A 23,152-nucleotide genomic window follows, 5' to 3' on the forward strand; every position below is an offset into this window, starting at 1 on the left:
GCATTTCCCTTCTCTAGAGCAAGAGAATCTCCTCACATTCTCACTAATAAACCCGTTTTGAAAAATCGAGCACGCTTGTTTTACTTAGTGGGATGTGAGTAGATTTAGTAGTGTTTGTGATGAGTGGCATTTAGTCCCACCAACAATAAAATTTGCCTTTAGCCAAAACATCCTTGTAATGAGTGTCTGCAAAGCTCTATCTTTATAAATCTTTATAATGAGTGTCTGGTCTGACAAGCAACCAATCAAAAAAAATTACATTTTTTTCAAAACCTCTCTTTTTTCATATGAAAAAGGGAACACATCACTATGGCCTTAGCCCTTTAGGCAGGCCTAAAATATGAAGCAATTACATAAAAATAATGATGATCATATTTCCTGTACGACTTCGTCCCACATTTTGGTTTGTAAGGGAGTATATGTTACATAGGACCATCATTAAGCATGCCTAGAATCGTTAAAAAGATTCGATTCTTCAGACATAGCCTAGAGGTAAGGTCTCTAGCCCTGCAAAAATTCAGAAGAAGAGAGAAGAGAAGAAAACAGAAGTTTTAACGTCGTAGGAACAATCCCAAGAGACCTCAAAGATCTATCCAACCAGTCTTGAGAGTATACCCAAAAAAAGAATTTATTTTTCTGCCTCAGGAACAAGAAAGCTTCAGTTATGTGCTCTAAGATTTATCTTCAGACTTTTGAGAAAACCCTTTGTGCAAGTACTCTCCCTGCTGTTGCTGGAGAAACACCCCTTATGCCATATAATCTCAAGCTTGTCAGTTTACTCTCATCTCCCTGATCTCGAAACCGCCAGTTTGAAGAGGGTGCCAATGCCTTCTGTAACTGCTGAGAATCTTCCTGGGGCAACGCAAGTAATAGAGCCACATCACTTAAGTTTGGAAAGAATTTGGCCGGTCTGACACAGAAAGGCTTAAAGATCTGGCAAAGAGCCTCGATGTCTTTGGCAAGTTGGGCACTGCCGAATGAGGAAAACTTTGCCCCGCCTAGAGCTACTGCATTCAAGAAGAACTGATCCAAGCTTGAAGCCAAACTTCGCCAAAAGTCCACAAAAGCTGCATCTCCCAGTGAAACTTTAAGCATGGACAATCGCCTTTGTAAGATTGCAAGCCCATCAACAAGACTTGAAGAGACAAAGAGCTCTCCCACCAACCCAGTCGCTTGATTATCTTCTTGCCAACGTTTTTTATTGCGTTGGTAATCTTGGCAGCTTGCATCGAGGGCCCTCTGAGTGGCCGAAACAAGTTTCTGAAGCCATTCATGCCGAAATTGCATGAGAGAGGAAATTTCTCGATCAAAAACACACCCTTGAACAGGGGAAAGCCTATCTTCAGATTCTGCCAAGCCTAAGCTGCTCACATCTGACTCACCAATTGCTGACAAAACTTGCAACCGTCTCAAGTCAAGAAAGAAAATATCCTCGCTCCATTCTTGCAGTTTGTGCTCACAGAAACACGCAGCATTTACACAGGAAACTACGACTGAAACTGCATTATCCTCTGCTAGAGCAGTCATTGCTTCTGCTTCTTGACACTTCTGAAGCATCCTTGCCAAGAAAGCGCTCATATAAGGAGCCCCAACATGCAGAACATAAACAAGTTGCCAACTTCGCTGTGGTAGACTACGACAACGGTTGATCAAGGCCCACATCTTGAGCATGGCAATTTCTGCAGCTGGTGGATGATGGTAGTCTTCCAGCAAACTATCAGACTGCAGAGGCACAGTGCTGCCCGCAACGCCCAATTGGCTGCCCACTAACCAGACACTCTCCTTTTGGAGCTCATCACTTAGCTTTTCCTGAGCATCACCCACCTCTAGATTGCTCCAAAGCTCTAACCATTCCTTTCTCTCTGCAAATGCACTCAGACATCTGACAATCGGGTGAAACTCATTAACACTTTCCTCAAAGGAATCGTATTCCACCTTGCTTGTTGAGCTGACAACAGATTGCAAAGCAATACTTCGCATTCTCCTATCAAAGAGAATAGTCAGGTCCACAATATGAAGCCAGAGGGATGCTGCTTCCTCGTCATGCCCATCATCCAAAAGCTTAGCAGAAAGCTCAGCCAGTGTATGAGCGCGAAGGTGGTTCATTACCATTGTAACAACGGCAGAAATCCATTCTTCACGCACACAGTAACCGGCTAATTTCACCCTGTCTAGCATTGGCTGTAGGACCATATCCACAATATCTGTGTGCTGTTGGGCCAAACGGTAAGCGAGTCCAAATATAAGATCTGGTTTTTCTGACCACTTCAAAAAATGATGGGTTGCTCTCGACTTGATAGGTGTAACCAATTCATCAAGTGTCCAGAGCAACTCATGATCATGAGCTTCACCCACTATCTTTAGGCTTGTTTGTGAACCCTTTACTCCTTGCCTGGCCCTCCGACTGCACAGCAAAGCTTGCAAGATTGACAACGATGCAAAACTCTCTTCAAATCTTCTTTTCATTTCACCTTGCAATTTAAGCAGAGGATTGTCAAGTTTTGTATTGCTCTCTTCTCCTTCCTGACTGCCAGCTGAAAGTGGAGGCGGCCATCCAATAATTTGCAACTTTGATCGATAATCCGCAAGAGCAGCAGGCTTCAAAGATGCAAGAGCTCTATCCACTCGAATATCAACAGCCATGACCAACCTCTTCCACTGTGGCCAGGACGCAGTCATCTCAACAACAACATCTTCCACCTTTTGAACTACATTAGCTGCGCTTGAAAACTTGCTAGAAAGGTCAATCAATACCTGCAATAAAAAGCTACAATGTTCAGTTTAGATGAAGAGCATTCATAATTTTAAAGCAATTACATAATCTTGCAGTCTTTGCAGCATAGAAGGCAGCAAAGGTTCAGAATGAGTGATCTCCAAGGTACTGTTATTTCAAGCAAGGCAGGTAATGCTCAAAATCTGTAAAGTTGCAAATATGCTTATCACCACTACGAACAATTTCATCATATGCAGCATGTTAAAAACCCACACAACTAAAGGAATTCTGTAAAATATGTGCCTTAGAGACTTTTCTAAAGACATTACTTTAATAGCGACACATTCATGATACTGTGATGACAATAACAGCATGTTTTGCGTGGAAAAATGATGAAGTTGTAGCACTACACGTTTTGTCCAAAGATTTTAGTACTTTTTGTCCATCATGCAATGGCAATCTATGCATTAAAATTTTGAAAGACTCCAGAAAATGTGAATTATCTTCAAAAATAAATCTTCAAACACAGCTACTTGCCTTAATCTTAGTCAAAGTAAGGGTTTGCCTTGTCCAACCCATCTTCACTATCAAACTCAGTGACATATTCACGAAAACAGGCGAAACAACAGAAAGTGTCACTTGAATGTAGTGTACACGCTGTTTCTATCCTTAAATACAGTAACAAGCCATTTCAAATGCGGTGGGTGAATCCATGGAAATCAAGCTGGCAATACACCTCGGTTGCGTTTGGAAATCTGTCATATGGCCAAAAATCATCATAATCCCAGTCAATATGGAAAGTATGTCACAAGTGTTCTAACCTTTTACGGAAGCCTAACCAATCTGATCGTTTTATGGAAGTTTTAACCAATCTGATCTTTTTACGCAAGTCTAATCCATCTTTTTATGGAAGTCTAACCGATGTGATCTTTTTACGGAAGTCTAAACCATCTGATCTTTTATGGAAGTCTAACCCATTGTAGCAAGAAAAGTGTGTCGTGCTCTCTACAGTGAGTGCTCCTAAGTGCAGTAAGCAAGAAACCTCACTCCAACAGGAAGAAAACATCACACAGAAACGGAACAACTCATAGCACAACAACAGACTCAACAAACTCATAGGACCATACAGACTTTGGCTGGCAGCACATGTGCGGTGCTGGACTCAAGACTCAAGACTTAGGACACTGGTGGATGATGATATGTTGTACCACACTAGAACCAACCACACAGATGTACCATAAAGAGCCACCAACGGCTAGTAAAATATCCCAATCCAGCTAAGCCTATCTCCAAACTGTGGTGGTGGTGATCTGGCCACAGTGTGCACTAGACCACCACCCGTATCATTGGCATGTGTCACTGTCCAAGCGAGAGACCGCCAGTGTGAACTCCAAACCAACTGTACCTAACTACCCGTCCTGTGCCAATGACACTTGTCACAGTAGCCCTGCTACAGGTTGCCCGCCACAAGACCACTGACCGTCTTGGTGAGAGAGAACACTGAAACTAGCAGGAAAAATGCAGCCAAACCCGACTGAAGAAACTGATGTGTGGAGAAGATATCTGAGTTCTGAGAAGGAAGTTGCAATGATGAAATGTAGGTATGTGCAGAATATGATGAAGATGTACAGCAACCCTGCCACAGTGAGATAGGCTATACAGAAAGCAAAAACTCAAGAATGCCCAAATTTGTAGCAAAATCTTAGAAAGTTAAAAGCTAGTGTAAATGCAACACAAGGAGGAAGGACGCTCATTGGCTTCCAAGTGTGCTCTTCAAAGAGGAAAATTCACCAAAAAGAAAAAGGCAAATGGGGGTGTGGGGGGAGGGGGGGAAGGCAAATGGGGGAGGCTAGACAACAATGACCATTGCTAGCACCATTGGGGTCTTTATGTGGAGAAGGTCCATGCTAGAAATGGACGAGAATCAGTTGGTAATTATCTTTTTAGGCATTCTGATGTTTTTGTGGTAACACGTTAAAACCTAACTTAAAGAATCTTGCTTTATGGGTTAGAGTCGTCTTGCTTGGTAATAGTAGGGGTTGAGGTGATGTTCCTACTTCTTGAGAACCTTATTGGCCATGTTTTTTGGCACCCCAATTCAATCCTCATAGGGAGACACACACACACATGCACACACAACAACAACAACAATTACCAACACCAAGAACAACACCAATACATGTTTGAATCCATTCATCTCGCTCTCTCGCTCTCTCTCTCTCTCTCTCTCTCTCTCGCCGCGACCGATGCTGGATCTCCTGTGATCTAGTTATCCCAGCTAGCTGTTTTAGCAGCTTAGTACACACTCAGCAGTCTAGGATTCCATAGTATTTTATTTTGTCATTTTGTCATCTTGTTACTCTGACTTTGTATCAGATCCACCACATTGTAACTTTCTGGTCTCATAGGTCACTTTGGCCTTTTGAAGACGTTAATATAACATTTCATCTCTCTCTCTCTCTCTCTCTCTCTCTCTCTCTCTCTCTCTCCCCACTATTGGGGTGAAGCAGGGCTGCCCGCTCTCTCCTACTCTTTTCGGTATGTATGTGGATGAGGTTTCTGACTACATTGAGAGCGATGGTGATAGAGGTGCACAGTTGGCAGAGACATGGATTCCACTTTTGTTATATGCTGATGATATTGTGTTGATCTCCGAATCTCCAGAGGGAATGCAACGTCAATTGGATGCTTTGCATAGGTTTGCCCACGAAAGTGGTTTGTCTGTCAACCTTGGTAAAACCAAGGTTATGGTGTTTAATACCACCCCACAGTGGATCAGGAGGTCAGCACATACATTCACGTACGGCCAGGAGACTGTGGAGTACACAGATGCTTACACTTACCTTGGAGTGGTTTTTAGCGGACCTGCATTCTCACTCAGAAGAGCAGCAGAGACTAGACTGACTAGAGCCCACACAGCATTGGGTAGATTGGAGAAGATGTGTTCGCAGGTTCAGTTTCAGGAGCTCCGGACGAAGCTCTGGCTCTTTGACACTTTGGTGGCTTCAGCAATGCTCTATGGAGCTGAGATATGGGGACCTTCATTGGATCACCACGGGAGGCCGGGTCGCACAGATGGATGGGGGAACATGGAGAAACCTCTCGTCTCTATGATCTCGCGGCTCATTAGAGCCAAGGCATCAGTACCACGGGCCATTATCCGAGCAAAGCTAGCGGGCCCCCCCACTAGTGGTTGAGGCGCTCACCAGATCAGTCTCCTTCATAAACCGCACATGGGAACTTCCTAGAGACAGATATGCTCGCATTGCACTTGAGTCCTCTCGACAATTAGCCATGCAAGGAGATACAACATGTTGGTATGGGGAGATGGCATCATGGTTTCAGGCGCATGGGTTCAGCATAGACAGGCTGCCACCATTCCAGTACTCATTGGATGCACCATCTCTCACTCTTACACAGTCAGAGATCACCAAGCTCATCCGCCAAGACCTGACCCAGCTAGACACCAGGAGGACATGGATACAGCCAACACAAGAATTGGGCACGAAGATGGCTTTCTACAGAGACCATCTTCTCCAGCTTACGGAGGATGGTTTTGTGACGAGACCCAGATACATGGACACCCACTTGTTTCATGGGATACGATGTGCTATTGGCCAGTTACGCACATCTTCTCACCAGTTGCGGATTGAGACTGGGAGATATAGTGGAGTACCAGCAGAGGCCAGGACATGCCCCTTGTGTGACATGGAGCTTGAGATAGAGTTGCACTACACATGCCACTGCCCCGTCTACTACGAGATACGAGGCCGCTTCCATTGCTTGTTCAGAGAGGGTTTTGGACCACTCTCAAGAGTCATGGGATACGAGGATCAGAGATGCCTGGGTTTGTTCTTGCTCGAGCTGCGCAGACACAGAGATAGCCTGATGAGTGGCGAGGCTAGCCAGTCTGAAAGACGGATCACAGACTTCTTCAGAGCACACACGGGACAGCCGCAAGAGCCACTCCACACAGCAAAGCTCCCCCGCGTCTCACACCAAAGGCACACTGATAGACCAAGCGACTGAACTGGGGAAATCTAGGCGCCCACGACTGCGGAGGACTACACAGCATCGACGGAGGCTACGTCAGAAGATTCGGAGCACTTTGGCCAGGCATGCACGACGCCCGGTCAGACTACTAACCACGGAGGAGATTGATGAGATCCGCCAACGACCGATGCTAGATCTTCTGTGATTCAGCTATCCCAACAAGCCGCCCATTTTTGCTTAGTTCACATCGACCAGTCTAGGATCCCATAGTATATATCTTTGTTTTGTACTGTTGTTATTTTGTTACTCTGACTTTGTATCAGATCCACCACCTTGTAACTTTCTGGTCTCATAGATCACTTTGGCCTTTTGAAGATGTTAATATAACATTTCATTTCATTTCATCTCTCTCTCTCTCTCTCTCTCTCTCTCTCTCTCTCTCTCTCTCTCTCTCTCTCTCTCTCTCTCTCTCTCTCTCTCTCTTCCTCTTTTTTTTTCTTTTTTTTATAAACCCCCACCCCCCCTCCCCCATTCTCTTTACCATACCTTAACCCCCCCCCCTTTTTTTCTCCCCCTCTCTCCCGTCTATAACTATCGACGCCCCTCTCTAGTCGTATCGCCTCACGCTCCCCCACTCGCCGCTAGTGTGGGTGTACACGCGTCTTCTCTCTTGCAGACGGCTCCCCCACTCGCCCAACTGTCGCGCCCGCTGCTAGTGTGGGTGCACACGTACATCTAACCCCCTCCTTGCGGACGGCGATCAAGCATGAGGAAGATGAACGATAAAGCCGACCCCCTGGAGAATGCTATCAAAAATGCAAAGAGGAAATGACGGAGACCATTACCAAGATGAACCGCACTCTCTGGGGTACAATAAACATACTCGAAGGACGCGTGTTGATCCAAGAGAGCAAGATAAGCACGCTGGAAGACCGAGTGACGACCCAAGAGGAAGAGATCGCGTCACTCAAGAAAGATCTCGCCGAAGCACGATCAAGAAACACACTAGAAGAGGGCGAACTGCAACCCTCAGTAATCAAAGAAATCAACACGATCAAGGAGCAAGTACGGGCCATCCAAGAGGGAGAAGAGCAGCACAAAGAAATGACGACTTCTTGGGTGGATGTACGTACCAAAACTCAACAGAAGGCGGACAAAGCCGAGAAATGGATCAAGGTGGCCAAGAAAGGGAAAAGCAAGGAGATAACGCCCACGTCCACACCCAGCAACATCATTAATCAGACACTTGAGGAGGAGCAGAGGAGAAGGGTGCCCGCTTTACATGTGAGAATTTGCGGTCTTAAAGACAAAGGCAATGTGGACGAAGAAGTAAAAGAACTCACAGCCTTGATGGGGATTCATGAGCCGACGCACACAAGGGCATGGAGAGTGGGCAACATAAAGAAAAATGGAAGCAGTGGAGAAACCTCAAAAGAAAGAGCACTCATCCTCCGTTTTCCCTCCATGGAAGCGAAGAAGTCCTTCTTGAAGAAAAGACCAACTCTTAAAGAGACTGGCATCTTTCTCGGGGATGATCTCACCCTCTCGCAGATCGCTCATATGCAGGAAGTAATGCCGGAGATTAGGGCGGCAAGGGAAAAAGGCAAGATCGCTTTTTATCGAGACGGAAAAGTGGTAATACTTGAGCGACGCTCCACATGACGGTGCGAGACTTATGGGACCACACTCAAAGTAGCTGCCTAGAACTGCAATGGAGCTTTTGAGGATAGCTTTACTGGAAGAGACATCATCTTTTACTCTGAGACACACCAGGCCCCTAGGCAATCCATGCCACATCAGTGGATACAGGTGGGAGACAGCCTACAGACAGGAGACACGCTCAGAGCACAGAGGGCGAGGCTCGGGGGGAGCAGCAATGTTATTTAGAGAGGATCTGCAGCCACTGATACACATAGCCCGCAGGGACGAGCAAGCTAGGTACTTGTGGGTGAGACTGAAAGCAGAGACAGGCAGATACCTCTATCTAGCTATTTGCTACTTTCCCCCGAGTACATCAGTTTATGCATCACCCAGAGGACAGTCCCCTTTCTCTATTTTGGATGATGACATATGGGAGTTCTCTAGGGATGGTGACATTATCATCCTAGGGGACTTCAATGCTAGGACTGCCCATCACTAGGCAGTGTTTTATGATACTTGAGAGGAGATGCTAAGAGAGCTAGATGTAGCAGAGACGGGCCTTTCCAGATTATCACACGATGTGGAATATACTGAGTATGGGCGACACCTGATAGACATGGGCACTGCACATGGATTGGCCATCTTGAACAGCCTACAGAGATTTCCTGCTGCGGGAGGTTTTACATGCTTCCCACACAGCCATGGAGCCAGCACTGTGGACTATGTCATGGCACAACCGAATCTCATCTCTAGTATCCAGGATCTCACAGTTGGGCCCAGACCGGTCGGGGTGGCAGTGGATCATGCTCTGGTGTCGATAACCATCTCCTTCCAGTTCAGTGTAGCACACAGGCCACAAGTAGCGGCCCCCACTCGCTACACATTCACACGGGAGACGGATTCTGTATACATGGACGGAATCTACAGACGCCTATGCACTGAGGACCCGGGGCAACCTCTGGAGGAGCTAACTACTATACTGACACAAACATTACATGAGGCAGCAGCAGAAGCATATCCACACACCAAGCCTGAGCAGAGCCGACGATCAAGGAGCATGCCTCAGAACAGCTGGTACGATGAGGAGTGCCGCCAGACTAGAGCCAGACTTCAGAAGGTGTTGTTGGGGGACGTCACTCACAGACAGTCACAGATTGACTTCCGACGCCTGGTGCGGCGGAAGAAGAGGGCTTTTTTGGCTCGACTCGAGCAGGATCTATATCAACTATTCTTGAGTCAAGACTCGCGTGAGGCGTGGCGGCTTTTTCATGAGCAGTCCCCCCCGCCCCCCTGCTATTTCCTCCGCAGCGACCTGGGGTCAGTACGCATCATCTTTGTACACAGTACCTGGACAGCCGCCCCTCCCCGACCCCCCCGATCCATGCCCACACGCATGTGCCTTTTTCACCGCTGAGATGGTGAAGAAAGCTATTGACAGGATGAAGACTGGGAGAGCATATGATCATGACGGCCTAGTTGTTGAGCATTTCATGCATGCCAAAGACCTACTAGCAAAGCTTCTAGCAGTTATGTTTAACCGTGCCATGTGTGAGGGCCTATCGGACACTTGGAGCCTATCTACGATCGTACCTATCTTCAAATCAGGAGACCCCATGGAGCCTGGGAATTATCGCACTATTATGATTGGGCACACACTGGCACGGTTGTATGCATCCATTCTTGAGCAACAGCTGAGTAGATGGGCAGAGAGGGAGGGAATATGTGCAACTGGGCAAGTAGGATTCAGGAGAGGCTTCTCTACTCTTGACCATATCCTGACACTCAGGGCCATCCTCGAGGAAGGCAGATCTCATGGGAGACGGGTCTATTGTAGCTTTGTGGACTTCCGCAAAGCTTTCGACACAGTACCCAGAGCTAGACTGATGCGCAGACTACAGGAAATGGGGGTACCCACAGAACTCATTTGGGGGACCATGGCATTGTACAGATCAGTAGTAGGGCATGTACGCACCCCGGAGGGACTTTCTACACCGGTTCACTCCACTATTGGGGTGAAGCAGGGCTGCCCGCTCTCTCCTACTCTTTTCGGTATGTATGTGGATGAGATTTCTGACTACATTGACACCGATGGAGATAAAGGTGCTCAGTTGGCAGGGACATGGATTCCACTTTTGTTATATGCTGATGACATAGTGTTGTCTCCGAATCCCCAAAGGGAATGCAACGTCAATTGGATGCTTTGCATACCTTTGCCCACGAAAGTGGTTTGTCTGTCAACCTGGGTAAAACCAAGGTTATGGTGTTTAATACCACCCCACAGTGGATTAGGAGGTCAGCACCTACATTCACATACGGCCAGGAGACTGGAGTACACAGACGCTAACACTTACCTTGGAGTGGTTTTTAGCGGACCTGCATTCTCACTCAGAAGAGCAGCTGAGACCAGACTTACTAGAGCCCAAGCAGCAAACCCTAATTTTGGAAACCCTAACCCTAATTTTGGAAACCCTAACCCTAAAACCTGCAAACCCTAATTCTAGAAACCCTAACCCTAAAACCTCCAAACCCTAATTCTAGAAACCCTAAGAAGAACAAGTAACAGAAGAAGAAGTCCTACCAACTTATGGGGACCCCGTCCGATGGGGGCCCAAGTGACATAAAGGCATTAAAAATAAAGCAGAACATGCTCAAAGGCTTTGCACATCAAAATATGATGATGTGGCACCTGTACGGACGTTCCGAAATTCGCGACGGATTTTTAGGGAAATCCCAAAATTTTAGGAAAGTGATTTTTTGGGGTTAGCTTTTCATATTTGATGTTTTTAGGCTTTGGGCCTTTAAATATGAGCCTTGGGGGCCCTCTATGGCACTTTTTAGCGCGCAGATTGCAGAGCATGTGCTCCCCCGGCTGTTGTACTATGCCAACCAGCAATAATATAAAGAAATACCGAAAGGGACGCCAAGGTTTGGGGCCAATACTCTCCGGGGTGGAATTCTGCCACTCCGTGTCGCGTGTCGTCTCTCTCTCTCTCTCAGTTCAATTGTTATTGAAGTGCTAAAAGTCTATTCAGTCTGTTCTTTTCTATTGGCACATGGTGCCCGTCTTGTGACACTCCATGTCGCGTGTCGTCTCTCTCTCTCTCTCTCTCTCTCTTTCAATTGAGTTGTTTTTGAAGTGCTAAAAGCCTGTTCAGTCTGTTCTTTTCTATTGGCACGTGGTGTCTGTCTTGTGACAGGGCCACTATCCACATGTGACAGTGTGCTTTTGCATGGCACACTGCTTGGACAACCTTCTAAAAGATATCGGCAAGCTAGAATGGATCGCACCAATCATTGCCGATGCACTGAAGATTGTTAATTTCATCAACAATCACAACTTCATTCGGTGAGAGCACCTCAAGAGGTCGAGCGGCAAAGTGCTTCTAAAATATTCAGACACCCGCTTCGCATTCAACTTTCTCCTTGTGCGCAGGCTGTCTGAATGCCAAAATGAGGTCCGACAAGTCTTCATCAATGATGAGTTCACCACCTCCCCTTATGCAAAGACAGTTGCAAGCATTTTGTGCAAGGAGAAGGTAGAGGATCTTGAGTTCTGGAAGGAGCTCAAAAGTCTAGACGCACAGGAAAACCAGTGGTTCATTTGCTTCGGGTTGTGGATGGCATGGATGTAAGGATTCTAGTTACTAATCCTTAATTAAGTACTTAAACTCATGATCAAGACTTAAGAAACTTGAACTTGACTCAAAGATAAGACTTAGAAGACTCTGTGTTTGATTCATGAATTAGTAGTGAAACTGTTACAAGAGGTCTCTTATATAGAAACTGAAGGGACACAAGTGAATAGGTGTGACCATCATGAAAAGACACTGTATTCCTGTTGTGTGGGGTTGGCCTCTGGAGTGGGTAATGGGTGTTGTGGAACCGGTTTTGGAGCTGGTTCGCGTTTTGGAGTCGAGGAATCGGGAATTATGATAACCTCGGGTTTGGAGTGTCCAGAATCACGATCACCTCACGTGTAGGAGGGTTTTCAGGTAAGATTTCTTCCGGAAATGCGTTTATGTACGAGAGGAAGCTTAGGTGTACATGGTCGTCGTCGGCCATGGCGCACACGCAAGAAGTTTGCCAGCGCCAGAAGCAAGCAGGAGAGAGACAGCGTTGGAATTCTGAAATCGTTGGCTTTCTGTCATGTTTATTACGTAAATTAAATTGAAAGAAAGGGGGAGTTCACATAGGCTTTGAATTTTGGGTTTTTTAATGGGGGCTGGGCCGGTCATCAAAAGGGGGTAAATTAAAAAGGCCTTGCGCTGCTATTGTTTTAAGTTAAAACCTCCAGCGAAAAATTAAGGAGCGCAGACAGTGATCAACTAACGCACGCTCAAGAGTCACAATGCTTGCAGAAAGAGGTGCGCTCCTGCGGAAAGGATGTGATGCTGGCGAAGAGATGCCATTGCACACTTGAAAGGTTGCGATCCTTGTGAAGAGGTGACATGTGAAAAGATGCGGCACACATGAAGGGACACGATCGCCAGAAGGGGTTTGGTGATTCAACGCAGCGAATCAGCAACCCAGCAACGCATGGTTTGGGTGTGCAAACTTCAAAGGGGTACGGCCCTTGGAAAAGGTGCGAGAAGGAATGCAAACCTCTGGGAAGGGGTGCCAGTGCAAATGCTCAATTCAGCCCAGCATTCAGTTAGCGCAGAATTTCAGCGTTTCAGCGATAGCAGCCACGGTACGGGATGGGACATTTAACACGCAGAGTACAACGCGCATACTAGACGTATTGTTCAAAATCAAAAATAAAATACGTCAACTTTTTTAAATATGATTCTTTAATAATTAACAAATGAAGCGAGCCATACACCTTTTCAATGACTCTTCAATGTTTAATAATAGCATACATAAACAAGCACCATGAAGCTCTAAATTACACTTGATCAACTAGCAAAAGACATTAGAATAAAATACGTTTTGAGCAAAAAAACGTTAGAATAGAAAACGCTACGAGACGTATTATACGTTTCAATACGGGACGTCCCATATTCTAAATAAAGTACGCGTATTATAGCTGCTATGGTTTCAGCCCTTCTGACAAGTCCAACAATGCATGGAAATTGTGCACAAAGGGGCATATCTTTTGGGAAGGGGTGCGGGCACTAGAGAAGAGGTGACCGTTGGCCAGGGCAGTGCCCTTTCGCACGGAAGGGTGCAGTGCGAGCATGGAGAGTGCAAGATTCTCCGGGTACGTAGCACACACTCATTACTGGTACAACATAGTTATTAGTAGGTAATAAACGAATACCAATGTTACCTCATACCGTCGGGAGAAAAATTGCATTCCATCTTTCTTCTGCTTCCATGCAACTCCAGGAGAGAGGGTAGCGACGAGGGTGAGAGGCTCACAACCTTCGGGTCCAGGGAAAAAAATTGCTCTGACACCACTGTAAGGATTCTAGTTACTATTCCTTAATTAAGTACTTAAACTCATGATTAAGACTTAAGAAACTTGAACTTGACTCAGAGATAAGACTTAGAAGACTGTTTGATTCATGAATTAGTAGTGAAACTGTTACAAGAGGTCTCTTATTAGAAACTAAAGAGACACATGTGAATAGGTGTGACCCATCATGAAGAGACACATCCTTTAGGCGAATAGACGTGTCTTTAGGCGAATAGACACATCCATTCGATGAAGAGCTGCAACCATTGGTTGAAGGGGCATGACTAGTCGTCGAAAGAGTGTGGCTGTTGGCGAAGAGGTATGACTTTAGAGCGAAGGGTTGTGACCATTCGAGAACACAGGTCCTCCTTGGTTAGTCACACTTCGCATCTGCATTTGTAATGAATCACGAAAAGTGTATAATGAGCTCTACAGCTCGAGGTGGAATTCATATGCCTCTCCTTTACACAGGGCAGCATACATGGTGGATCCAGAGTTCCAAGGTGCAAGGCAAGAGACAAATAAAGAAGTCATGAACCAATTTACAGAGATCTTAGACAAGATGGTTCTAGACAGAGATGGGCGACGCATTGTCACAGATCAGTTTAGACAGTACAGAGAGATTCGGGGATCATTTGGTAGTCCAGATGCTCAGATTGATCGCAGGAAGATAGGTTCAGTGCTATGGTGGGAGGATTATGGCTATGTTAACCCTGAGCTTCAAAGATTGGCGATCCACATTCACAGCCAGCCAGTTAGTACCTCATGCTTGGAGCAAGTGTGGAGTATCTTTAGCCACATTGCTTCCAAAAAGAGGAATCGGCTTGGAGTAGAGAAGGCAACGCAAATTTGAAAATGCTTTGCAAGAGTACAAGTAGACAAACAGATCCTTTTACACAGTGGGAGATGGAGCAAGAGGCTCCTCAAGCAAGTGGAGATACAGAGGCACCAACACCAGGTACTTCGTCCATGGCCGAGGTCAAGCCGGGGGCCTAGAGCTCAATGATGAGGACTGGGAGGATGTGCATGACATACAGGCGGCGGCTACTACTAATTGGGAGGCTTCTCAAACTAGTGGCTCTTGAGTCTTGAGAGTCTAGACTTTAGGGCTTTTATCCATACCTTTTTGTATTGCGGCTTGCCCCCTTTGTAGCATCTTTATGGTGTTTGTCACCTTTGGTCGTTTGGTATTGTGGTTTGCCCGCCTTGTAGTCTCATTATGGTATATGTCACCTTTGGCTTTTTTGTAGCACCTTAGCGGGCCTTGTTAGCCAAAATTAAGCAAAAAGTATATTTTGCTCAATGTTATGGCTCAACTCTCAAGTCTTATCTCTTAACTTCTACTCTTGCAATTATTTGAAAGCTCTAATCTATAATTGATTATTGCATGTGTTATTGTGTATGGGCATTGTGTCTGCTATATATGTATCATGACCGCATATGTATTATGACCGCGGCGCCGCACATCACAATCTAGTCATAATAAGGTTGAATAGTCTTCAAATTGTGTTTTTTGTGGGTATTAGAGTCAAAGGACTCTAGTACTACTTGTATTCAACAAACACATAACGCTAAAAATTGCATTATTTCGGTGTTTTTTATGCCGCCTGTTCCACACCGTACCCATTCCGGACCCCTTGCCATTCCACCGTTCCGCGGGGGGGGGGGGGGGGGGGGGGGGGGGGGCCGTCATCATTCCCATTCCGCGTTCCAGGTAACTCTGAATATCATCCAACGTAATTTTTTCGGGGAATTGGTTCGTTGGTCATCCGTGTAGCATTGGTCGCCTCCACGATAGTCTTGACAAGCTTTTCATAATCCAGCTCCGATGAAGAGGTATCCACTCGGACCACCAGGGTTGTGAATGGCTGCCCTTTCCTGCTTACGAGCCTCAGCATCTATCTCGCGCTCCCGTCTACAAGCCTCGGCTTCGGCTACCAGTCGACGTTCCTCTCGCTTCGCCGCTTCCACACGTTCTTGTCAACGCATCCCCTCTTGCCGCATCATCATCTCCATCATCATCCGCATCTTGGAATCCATAGGAATTGGTGGCAAGGATGGAAGGGTAGGGGGAGGACTCATGGGAAGATCCGAAGGGGGAACTTGCTCGCCTTTTGAATTTTTGGGAAGAGAGGGGGGGGGGGGGGGGGGGGGGGGGGTTCTCCATATCGCTAGGAGTCTTGATCATGCAAGGGTTTTTGCTCTTAGTTCAAGGAAGCTCGCAAACTAATCTTCAGGAGACTAGCTACACCCTCGTCGGTACACTCCGCATGCAACACCCGGTATACAATTGGTTGTTGTTTTCCGACGCTCAAGGCACACGATCTCACCCACTATGGCAGGCCTATTGTTCAAAGAGTGGGAGGAGTATCATCGAAGTGCTGCAAACACAACCAAAAACACAAGAGAAAAAAAAAACTTTTTGGGGACTAGCGGATCAGTGCAAAGCTTTGATACCAATGTCACATGCAACGGAATTGAAATGATGAAGATCTAAACTTTACGCTTTCACAAATCTTTTACTTCTTTCCGTGTGTTAATGATTGCTACTTAGCATGAGAGATGATTCCTTTTATTTCCCTGGAGAGAGGGAATGAGAGAGGGGTAGAGATGTGTAGAGAGAGAGAAGAGAATGACACCTGATGGGGTCCCAACAAACCCTCTCAAGGACCCCCCACACCGTTGCCGATGTGGTACTTGCTTTTGATTGCTTAAATGGAAAATACACACATGCAGTACCTCATGTGCAGACTCTACTGACTCGAATGAAGAATGTTGTCGTGGGCCTGATTTGCTGTCATTGAGCAAAAATGCCAAGGCTGATTGCTGATGCAAAAACGCTCGCTAGTCTGCTACAAAAACACTGGCTGATCTTGTGCGCTACCTATAACTGATGCAAACACAAGCAGATCTCCTCCCTTTACATTAGGCTTAAGAACCTTTTAAGGCTTAGGTAGGGCAAAACCTTTATCAAGTATATAAAATAAATAAATAAAATTGACTTATTAATAAACTTGACCAAAGCTAGGTTTCGGGATGAAACTGTCACACATCTGCCAACCCAAGAATCCGGTTGACGCCGGGAATGGCTTGTTGGATTCTTCTAGCCTAAAACTACATACACGTCATGCCAAATGCCCATCATAGTGTAGCACTCTCTATCAAACGCGTGTACAAACCATTTATGCAAGAGGGTTCCAAAATTGGAAAACCTAATTTAATGGACATTGTCCGAGTATGCAAGTCCTACGAACAAGCTCACAAAATTGTTGTTACTAATCCTCCTAGGATTCTAGATACTCTATTCTAGCGGGGTAGGTGGAAAAGTGGCTCTGGAAGTCAATGAAGCATGTCCACGTGGCACACAGAGCCATGTGCACGTGACATGTTAAGTCGAAAGTTTGAAGACATAAAGGAGATGACTTCGAATCTATGTTTCTATAAGAGTTTCAAAACTTGATAATAGGCGTTACACCGACTGGGTCATTTAAAATCCAACTGGAATCGGTGGGTACATCTGTTTCCTTTAATATAACACTAGGCAAAATCGCAATGAAACAATAACTAAGAGATTTTGAAACCTCTGTTAGAGGGTGTTACAAGAAGTAGCTATTAATCTAGGTTCGACAAGATTTTTGGGGAACTCCCAAACAGTATACCAAAACGGTAAGTTAGGATGGCACTTGAAACCAAGAGACTTACATAAGCCTATTTGTTGCGCTTGCAAAAACCTGATATGGTTGCTTCTTTGCCACCTCTTGAAGCACCTGTGTGCACGTGACATGTGAAGTGAAAGTTTGAAGACATAAAGGAGATGACTTCTAATTTATGTTTCTATAAGAGTTTCAAAACTTGATAATAGGGGTTACACCAATTGGGCCATTTAAAATCCAACTGGAATCGGTGGGTACATCTATTTCCTTTGAAATAACACTAGGCAGAATCGCATTGAAACAATAAGTAAGATTTTGAAACCTGTGTTAGAGGGGCGTTACAAGAAGTAGCTATTAATCTAGGTTTGACGAGATCTTTGGGGAACTCCCAAACAGTATACCAAAATGGTAAGTTAGGATGGCACTTGAAACCAAGAGACTTACAAAAGCCTATTTGTTGCGCTTGCAGAAACCTGATATGGTTGCTTCTTTGCCACCTCTTGAAGCACCTGTCAACATGTTTGTGAAGGCTGTATTTTGGGTAAGATGCAGCATTCGAAGGACGGTTCAATTAGAGCCACATGCAAGTTGCAGCTTGTGCATAGTGATGTTTGTGGGCCCATGCAAACTCCATCCTTGGGCAATTACCTTTACTTCGTGACTTTCATTGATGATTACTCCACGCATGCATGGGTATTTCCGCTTATAGCGAAGTCCGAAGTATTTATGTGCTTCAAACAATTTCTTGCTATGGCTAAAAATGTCTCGAAATGTACTATGGGCACCCTCTGTTCCGATCCGGGGGGGGGGGATATATGTCTCATGAATTTAATTCATTTCTGACTAGTCGTGGGATAAAACACCAATCTACAGTGCCTTATACGCCTCAGCAAAATGGTGTTGCTGAGAGGAAAAACAGGTCACTTATGGAAATGGCACGATGTATGGTCAAAAGTCAAGCTTTGTCGAATTCGTTTAAGCTTGAGGCCATCATGTGTGCCACTTATGTACTTAAAAGGTGTCCTATAAAAGCTTTGCAGTCTATTAATCCATATGAAGCATGGCATGATAGAAAGCCTTCTATTGAGCACATGCGTGTTTTTAGTTGTTTGACATATGCTTTGGTGCCACAAACACAGCAGAGGAAATTGGATGATAAGGCTTTCAAATGTATTTTTGTTGGTTATAGTGCTAAAAGCAAGGTTACTGGTTGTATCATCCACAAACAAAACGTATTCTAGTTTCACGGGATGTCGTGTTTGTGAAAGATTGTGGTCAGTTGTTGCTGTCATGTACCCGATTCTATTTTCCACTAGCACGTGGTGCATCCGGTTACATGCCAACCTCTCTTTGGAGTGGCACCCTAGAGAGTGGTTGCAGAAGACCCCCTACCTCCTCTCGACCACCGTGGGGTTCCTCTTTTCCAGTACATTACACGGCTTGGCAGGAGGTCCTACTAGCAGCAACTATTGCACAATGGCACCTACAAGGGCTCATGAATGAACTCGAAAGAGGCAAGCGTGGGAGCTAATCAGCATATGGCGAGCTCGGTGCTTCAAAGTTCGAGAGCCAATCCGAGCGTTATTCATTTGTCTTTCATTTTGTGAGCGCCCCCCCCCCCCCCCCCCCCCCCCCCCCCCCCTTCTCTTGTACACTATACCCTATCGACAGGGGACACGTAGCTCAATGGGCAATTTAAAAACGAACAGAATGATCATTAAAAAAAACTCAAGCTGATGCAAATTAAGCTTCTCTGCCTCGGCATTTTCAAGCATGAACAAATAAAGATAGCAATAAGCTCATCCACGGCTTCTAGGGTGTGTGCAAGTGCTTGTTACCAGAAAACATGTCTTTCTATATGGCCTAAGGAGTTTAAGAAACCTCTTAACCTTGCGTATGATCTTGTTAATAGATTGAGGAAGCCACAATCTCCAAAACAATTCACTTTTCTTTTTGTTCAAAACTTCGTTTTGCACTTACATCCTTGGCAGGTGAATTGGCCATTTTACGGGGTAGTTGAATTTGTGAACCACCCACAACAATTGATGCAACTGCATCTTCAAGATCACCGACAAGGGCCTCAAGTCGAAGAGTAGTTTCTGCGCATTCCAATAACAAGCAAGCAAAGTCTATCAGTGCCCCTCTCAACCAAGATGGCTACATCTGGTTTATCAAAGATCCTCTTCTAAGATACACATGCAAAACACACACACATGCGACCATTTTGTATCAAATTACAAGCGAGGTGCGCATCAATTAAATGTTCGATGAGCTATCAAGGGCTAAAAGACAATCTTCCATTGAGTTTCATCTTCAAGGTTCTGAAGAAAGCTGTGACTTTACTGAAGAAAACATGAGCTGTACTTGGTTGTCATCAAAGCACTGCTATGACGTGACACAAGAATTTCAACCACTGCGATAAACAGGCAACACATGTCCAGTCATGGTAAATGTTTCTGCAAATTTCAGCAGCATACCTGCATAAAGCCTAACCCGCTCAACGCGGGCGACCTCAGCTGCAAGAAGTGGGAGCTGGCCAATAAATTCCTCTTGTGCGGCAGAGCCAAGGGTTGGCGCTAGTGGGGCCTCGGGAGAGAAGTCATTAAGCTTCCGGCTAAGGAAAGTGAGGGAGCACGAGGTGGAATGGGAGAGAGATGCCCAGGCTGCAAGTGTAGCAGCAATGGAAGAGTGGAGGTCCGAGAGGCGCTGCTTGGAAACGTGTAGATCGGAGGAGAGGCTTGTTAGCAGGGAAGGCGCGTTTGCAAGATCACCAATTGATTTAAATTGGTGATTAAGCAGAGCTCGCAAGGTGGGCGACAAGCTCGATCCGCTCGGCAACCCGTCCACTCCTCCTCCTGCCGCCATGCTAACGTACTGCGAGCTGTGCGGGCGCTAACGTTACTTGTGTAAGAATAGTTCGCCCAAGGACGGCATGTGCTGATGCAAAAGAGCACATATCCGACAAGTTGAACTCAAGACGTGTGCAATGGCATATGTAGGTAGTCTTGCTTGGTGGGCATTGCTATAGACCGTCAAGGTCGGGGGGCTGACCGTTCATCTACCGGCCATTACTGGCTGTAATTTCAAGGCGTGGCCGAGAGATTGCCAACAAGTTAGCAGCTGTCAGGAATTACACTTCCTCCTGCAAGCGCTCCTTAATTAGTGTGTCGCCACCTCAGCTGCTGCTGCTGGAAAGCAAGGATAACCTTCCACATCAGCAGCAGTAATCATGTACCCTCCTGCATGAACTGCTGCAAGGCTGCAAACCCTTGCTCCAATGGTAGCTTGCCAGGTCCGCGAACAGAACAACATACCGTTAAAACACATCAGCGCACGGAATGTCGTCACCTAATGCAGCAGATAGCGTGCAATAGGAACATGCCATGTCAGTAGTTGTAATGATCTCTGCACAGACTTCGAATGTCACATGTTCCATGGGTATGCGCTCGACTGTCACCTGCCATCAGCTAATGTCGATCACCACCTGCCATGTGCAGTTGTATACGTATTGGCCCCCCTCCTCCCGACTCAGCCGAGAATGGTCCCTCAAGGACCATTCCCCACAATCCTCCTCCCCCATACCCCATAAAAGGACATACGCAATTGACATCAAGCGTTACTTGTGTAAGAATAGTTTGCCAAAGGACGGCATGTGCTGAAGTAGAAGAGCATATATCTGACAAGTTGAACTCAAGATGTGTGCAATGGGATAGATGAGCATATGTAAATAACTAGTCTTGCTTGGTGGGCACTGCTATAGACCATAACAGGACATACGCAATTGACAACAAGCGTTTGGTAGTATTGAAGTTTCAAGAAAACAAGTACAAAGTGCATTAGCGAAGTTTTAAAAAGTAAATTGCACTACCGACCTGATAATCATGTATAGGTGTCATCCAATTGTGTGAGTCGGAGGACAATGTTTGCATGAAGCTACATAAAATCAATTAGAATAATTAAACATTTCAATGAAGTGCCATAGGTGAAATGCTAAATATACAATGCATGTCATGCAGAAGTGCCATACAAAAGTATGGTGGAGAGTTGGCACTCTAGTCTCTCCAAAAATTATAAGAAACGGAAGTTGTGTCCTGCTCCATAGGATTTATTTGTTGGACCAAGTAAACACATAAGCATAGGGAATTGGATGCAAATATCGAACCTTGCAGTGTTGTCAAGGTGGATCCGTGGTTGTGTACTCAAAACGTCCACTATTGCGAATATATGTGATTTCTGTGACACACAAAGCATGAGTTAACACAAATACAAAAAGATGCAAGACATGGACTTAACTTAAAGAGAAACAAAGGTTACTCTAGTGATGACTTTTCAGTTCATAAGCTTCATCATAATCACTACAATAGAATGGCTCAATTGGTAGGCTACAAATACTGAGATGGCGGGTGTCTCAGTTTGTGTTTGGATTCTATATTATACTATTTAAATAAAAAACTCAAAGTGGTTAAAGTAATATTAATTTGCATTCTACTAAAACCTAGAGAACATGACAGTGAGGCAGGCATGTGATGGTCGGCTAAGCTAGTGTGTAGGCATTTCATGAGGGAGAAGAAAAAGATGGCATCACGAGTGTGAAAAGTGGATGGATAGACATGCTCGGCTAGCTTTACGAGACTACGTCTAACTGCAGGTGTTGAGATTTGACAAGCATTTGTTAAGTATGGAGTCTGATTTACCCCTTGTAATTGTGCCATTGAATGGCCGCTTTCCCGTGGACGTAGCCCACATTGTGTGAACCACGTATATCGTGTGTACTCTCTCTCTCTCTCTCTCTCTCTCTCTCTCTCTCTCTCTCTCTCTATACTCTATAATCTCTTGTGTGTGAAAAATTATCTCTCTCCAGAAAGTAATCTACTCACTTATCTACTTAGCTACGTCATATTTCCTAACAACTGATATCAGAGCAAGGTTTGCTTGTAGCTAACGTATCTCAAGGAAAGGATTCCTTGAATTGAGTGGGAGTTATGGCGGAGGAAGGGAAGCTCAAGATTCAGAAGTTCAACGGCAAAAACTACCAACATTGGAAGATGCAGATTGAAGATTATCTCTACCAGAAGGACCTTTATTTGCCACTAGGCGATCTTGCAAAGAAGCACGCAACAATTGCAGATGAAGCATGGATCGTGCTTAATCGAAAGGCACTGGAAACAATCCGGTTAAGCTTGGTGTCAACGGTGGCCTTCAATGTTTCGGAGATGAAGACCACGGAGGACTTGATGAAGTCACTTGACGACTTCTATGAGAAACCATCGGCATCCAATAAGGTATTTCTTATGAAGCGCTTGTTCAATCTAAAGATGGCAGATAATGGTTCAGTTGCAGAACACCTAAATGACTTTAACACAAACTAAGTCAACTTCGATCGATGAAAATCAATTTCGATGACGAAGTGCGAGCTCTCCTTATACTATCATCTCTACCGAATAGTTGGGACAGCCTTGGTTGTAAGTAATTCTATTTCTGGCACAAATACTCTTAAGTTTGATGATGTTGTGGGTGTTCTCCTAAGCGAGGAAATACAAAGGAGAAGCACAGGAGAATCATCAAGTGCTGCACTATCAGTGGAAACAAGAGGAAGGCCTTAGGAGAGGTTCAAAAACCAAAAGGGTCGTGATCGCTCAAAACGGAGCAAGTCACGCACAAAGTCAGTTCTTGAATGTTGGAATTGTGGCAAGAAGGGCCATGTCAAGAAGGATTACTGGTCTAAGAAGAAGAAGGAGACAGAGTTTCAAGACA

General features: G+C 45.4%; 1 protein-coding gene across 1 annotated transcript; it reads right to left on the reverse strand.

Annotated features, from left to right (window-relative positions):
- Positions 1 to 349: 349 nt before the first annotated feature.
- Positions 350 to 20,357, reverse strand: LOC147465412 (RINT1-like protein MAG2). Its single transcript, XM_086519948.1, has 3 exons — positions 19,876 to 20,357; positions 19,379 to 19,497; positions 350 to 2,754 (listed from the first exon to the last, which is right to left on the reverse strand). The coding sequence occupies exons 1-3, from the start codon at positions 20,261 to 20,263 to the stop codon at positions 685 to 687; spliced, it is 2,577 nt and encodes an 858-aa protein (XP_086376074.1). The 5' UTR covers positions 20,264 to 20,357; the 3' UTR covers positions 350 to 684.
- Between the last annotated feature and the right edge of the window lie 2,795 nt (positions 20,358 to 23,152).

This window comes from Adiantum capillus-veneris, chromosome 1, assembly GCF_014529385.1.
Source record: "Adiantum capillus-veneris isolate H3 chromosome 1, ASM1452938v2, whole genome shotgun sequence".
Taxonomy (NCBI): Eukaryota; Viridiplantae; Streptophyta; class Polypodiopsida; order Polypodiales; family Pteridaceae; genus Adiantum; species Adiantum capillus-veneris.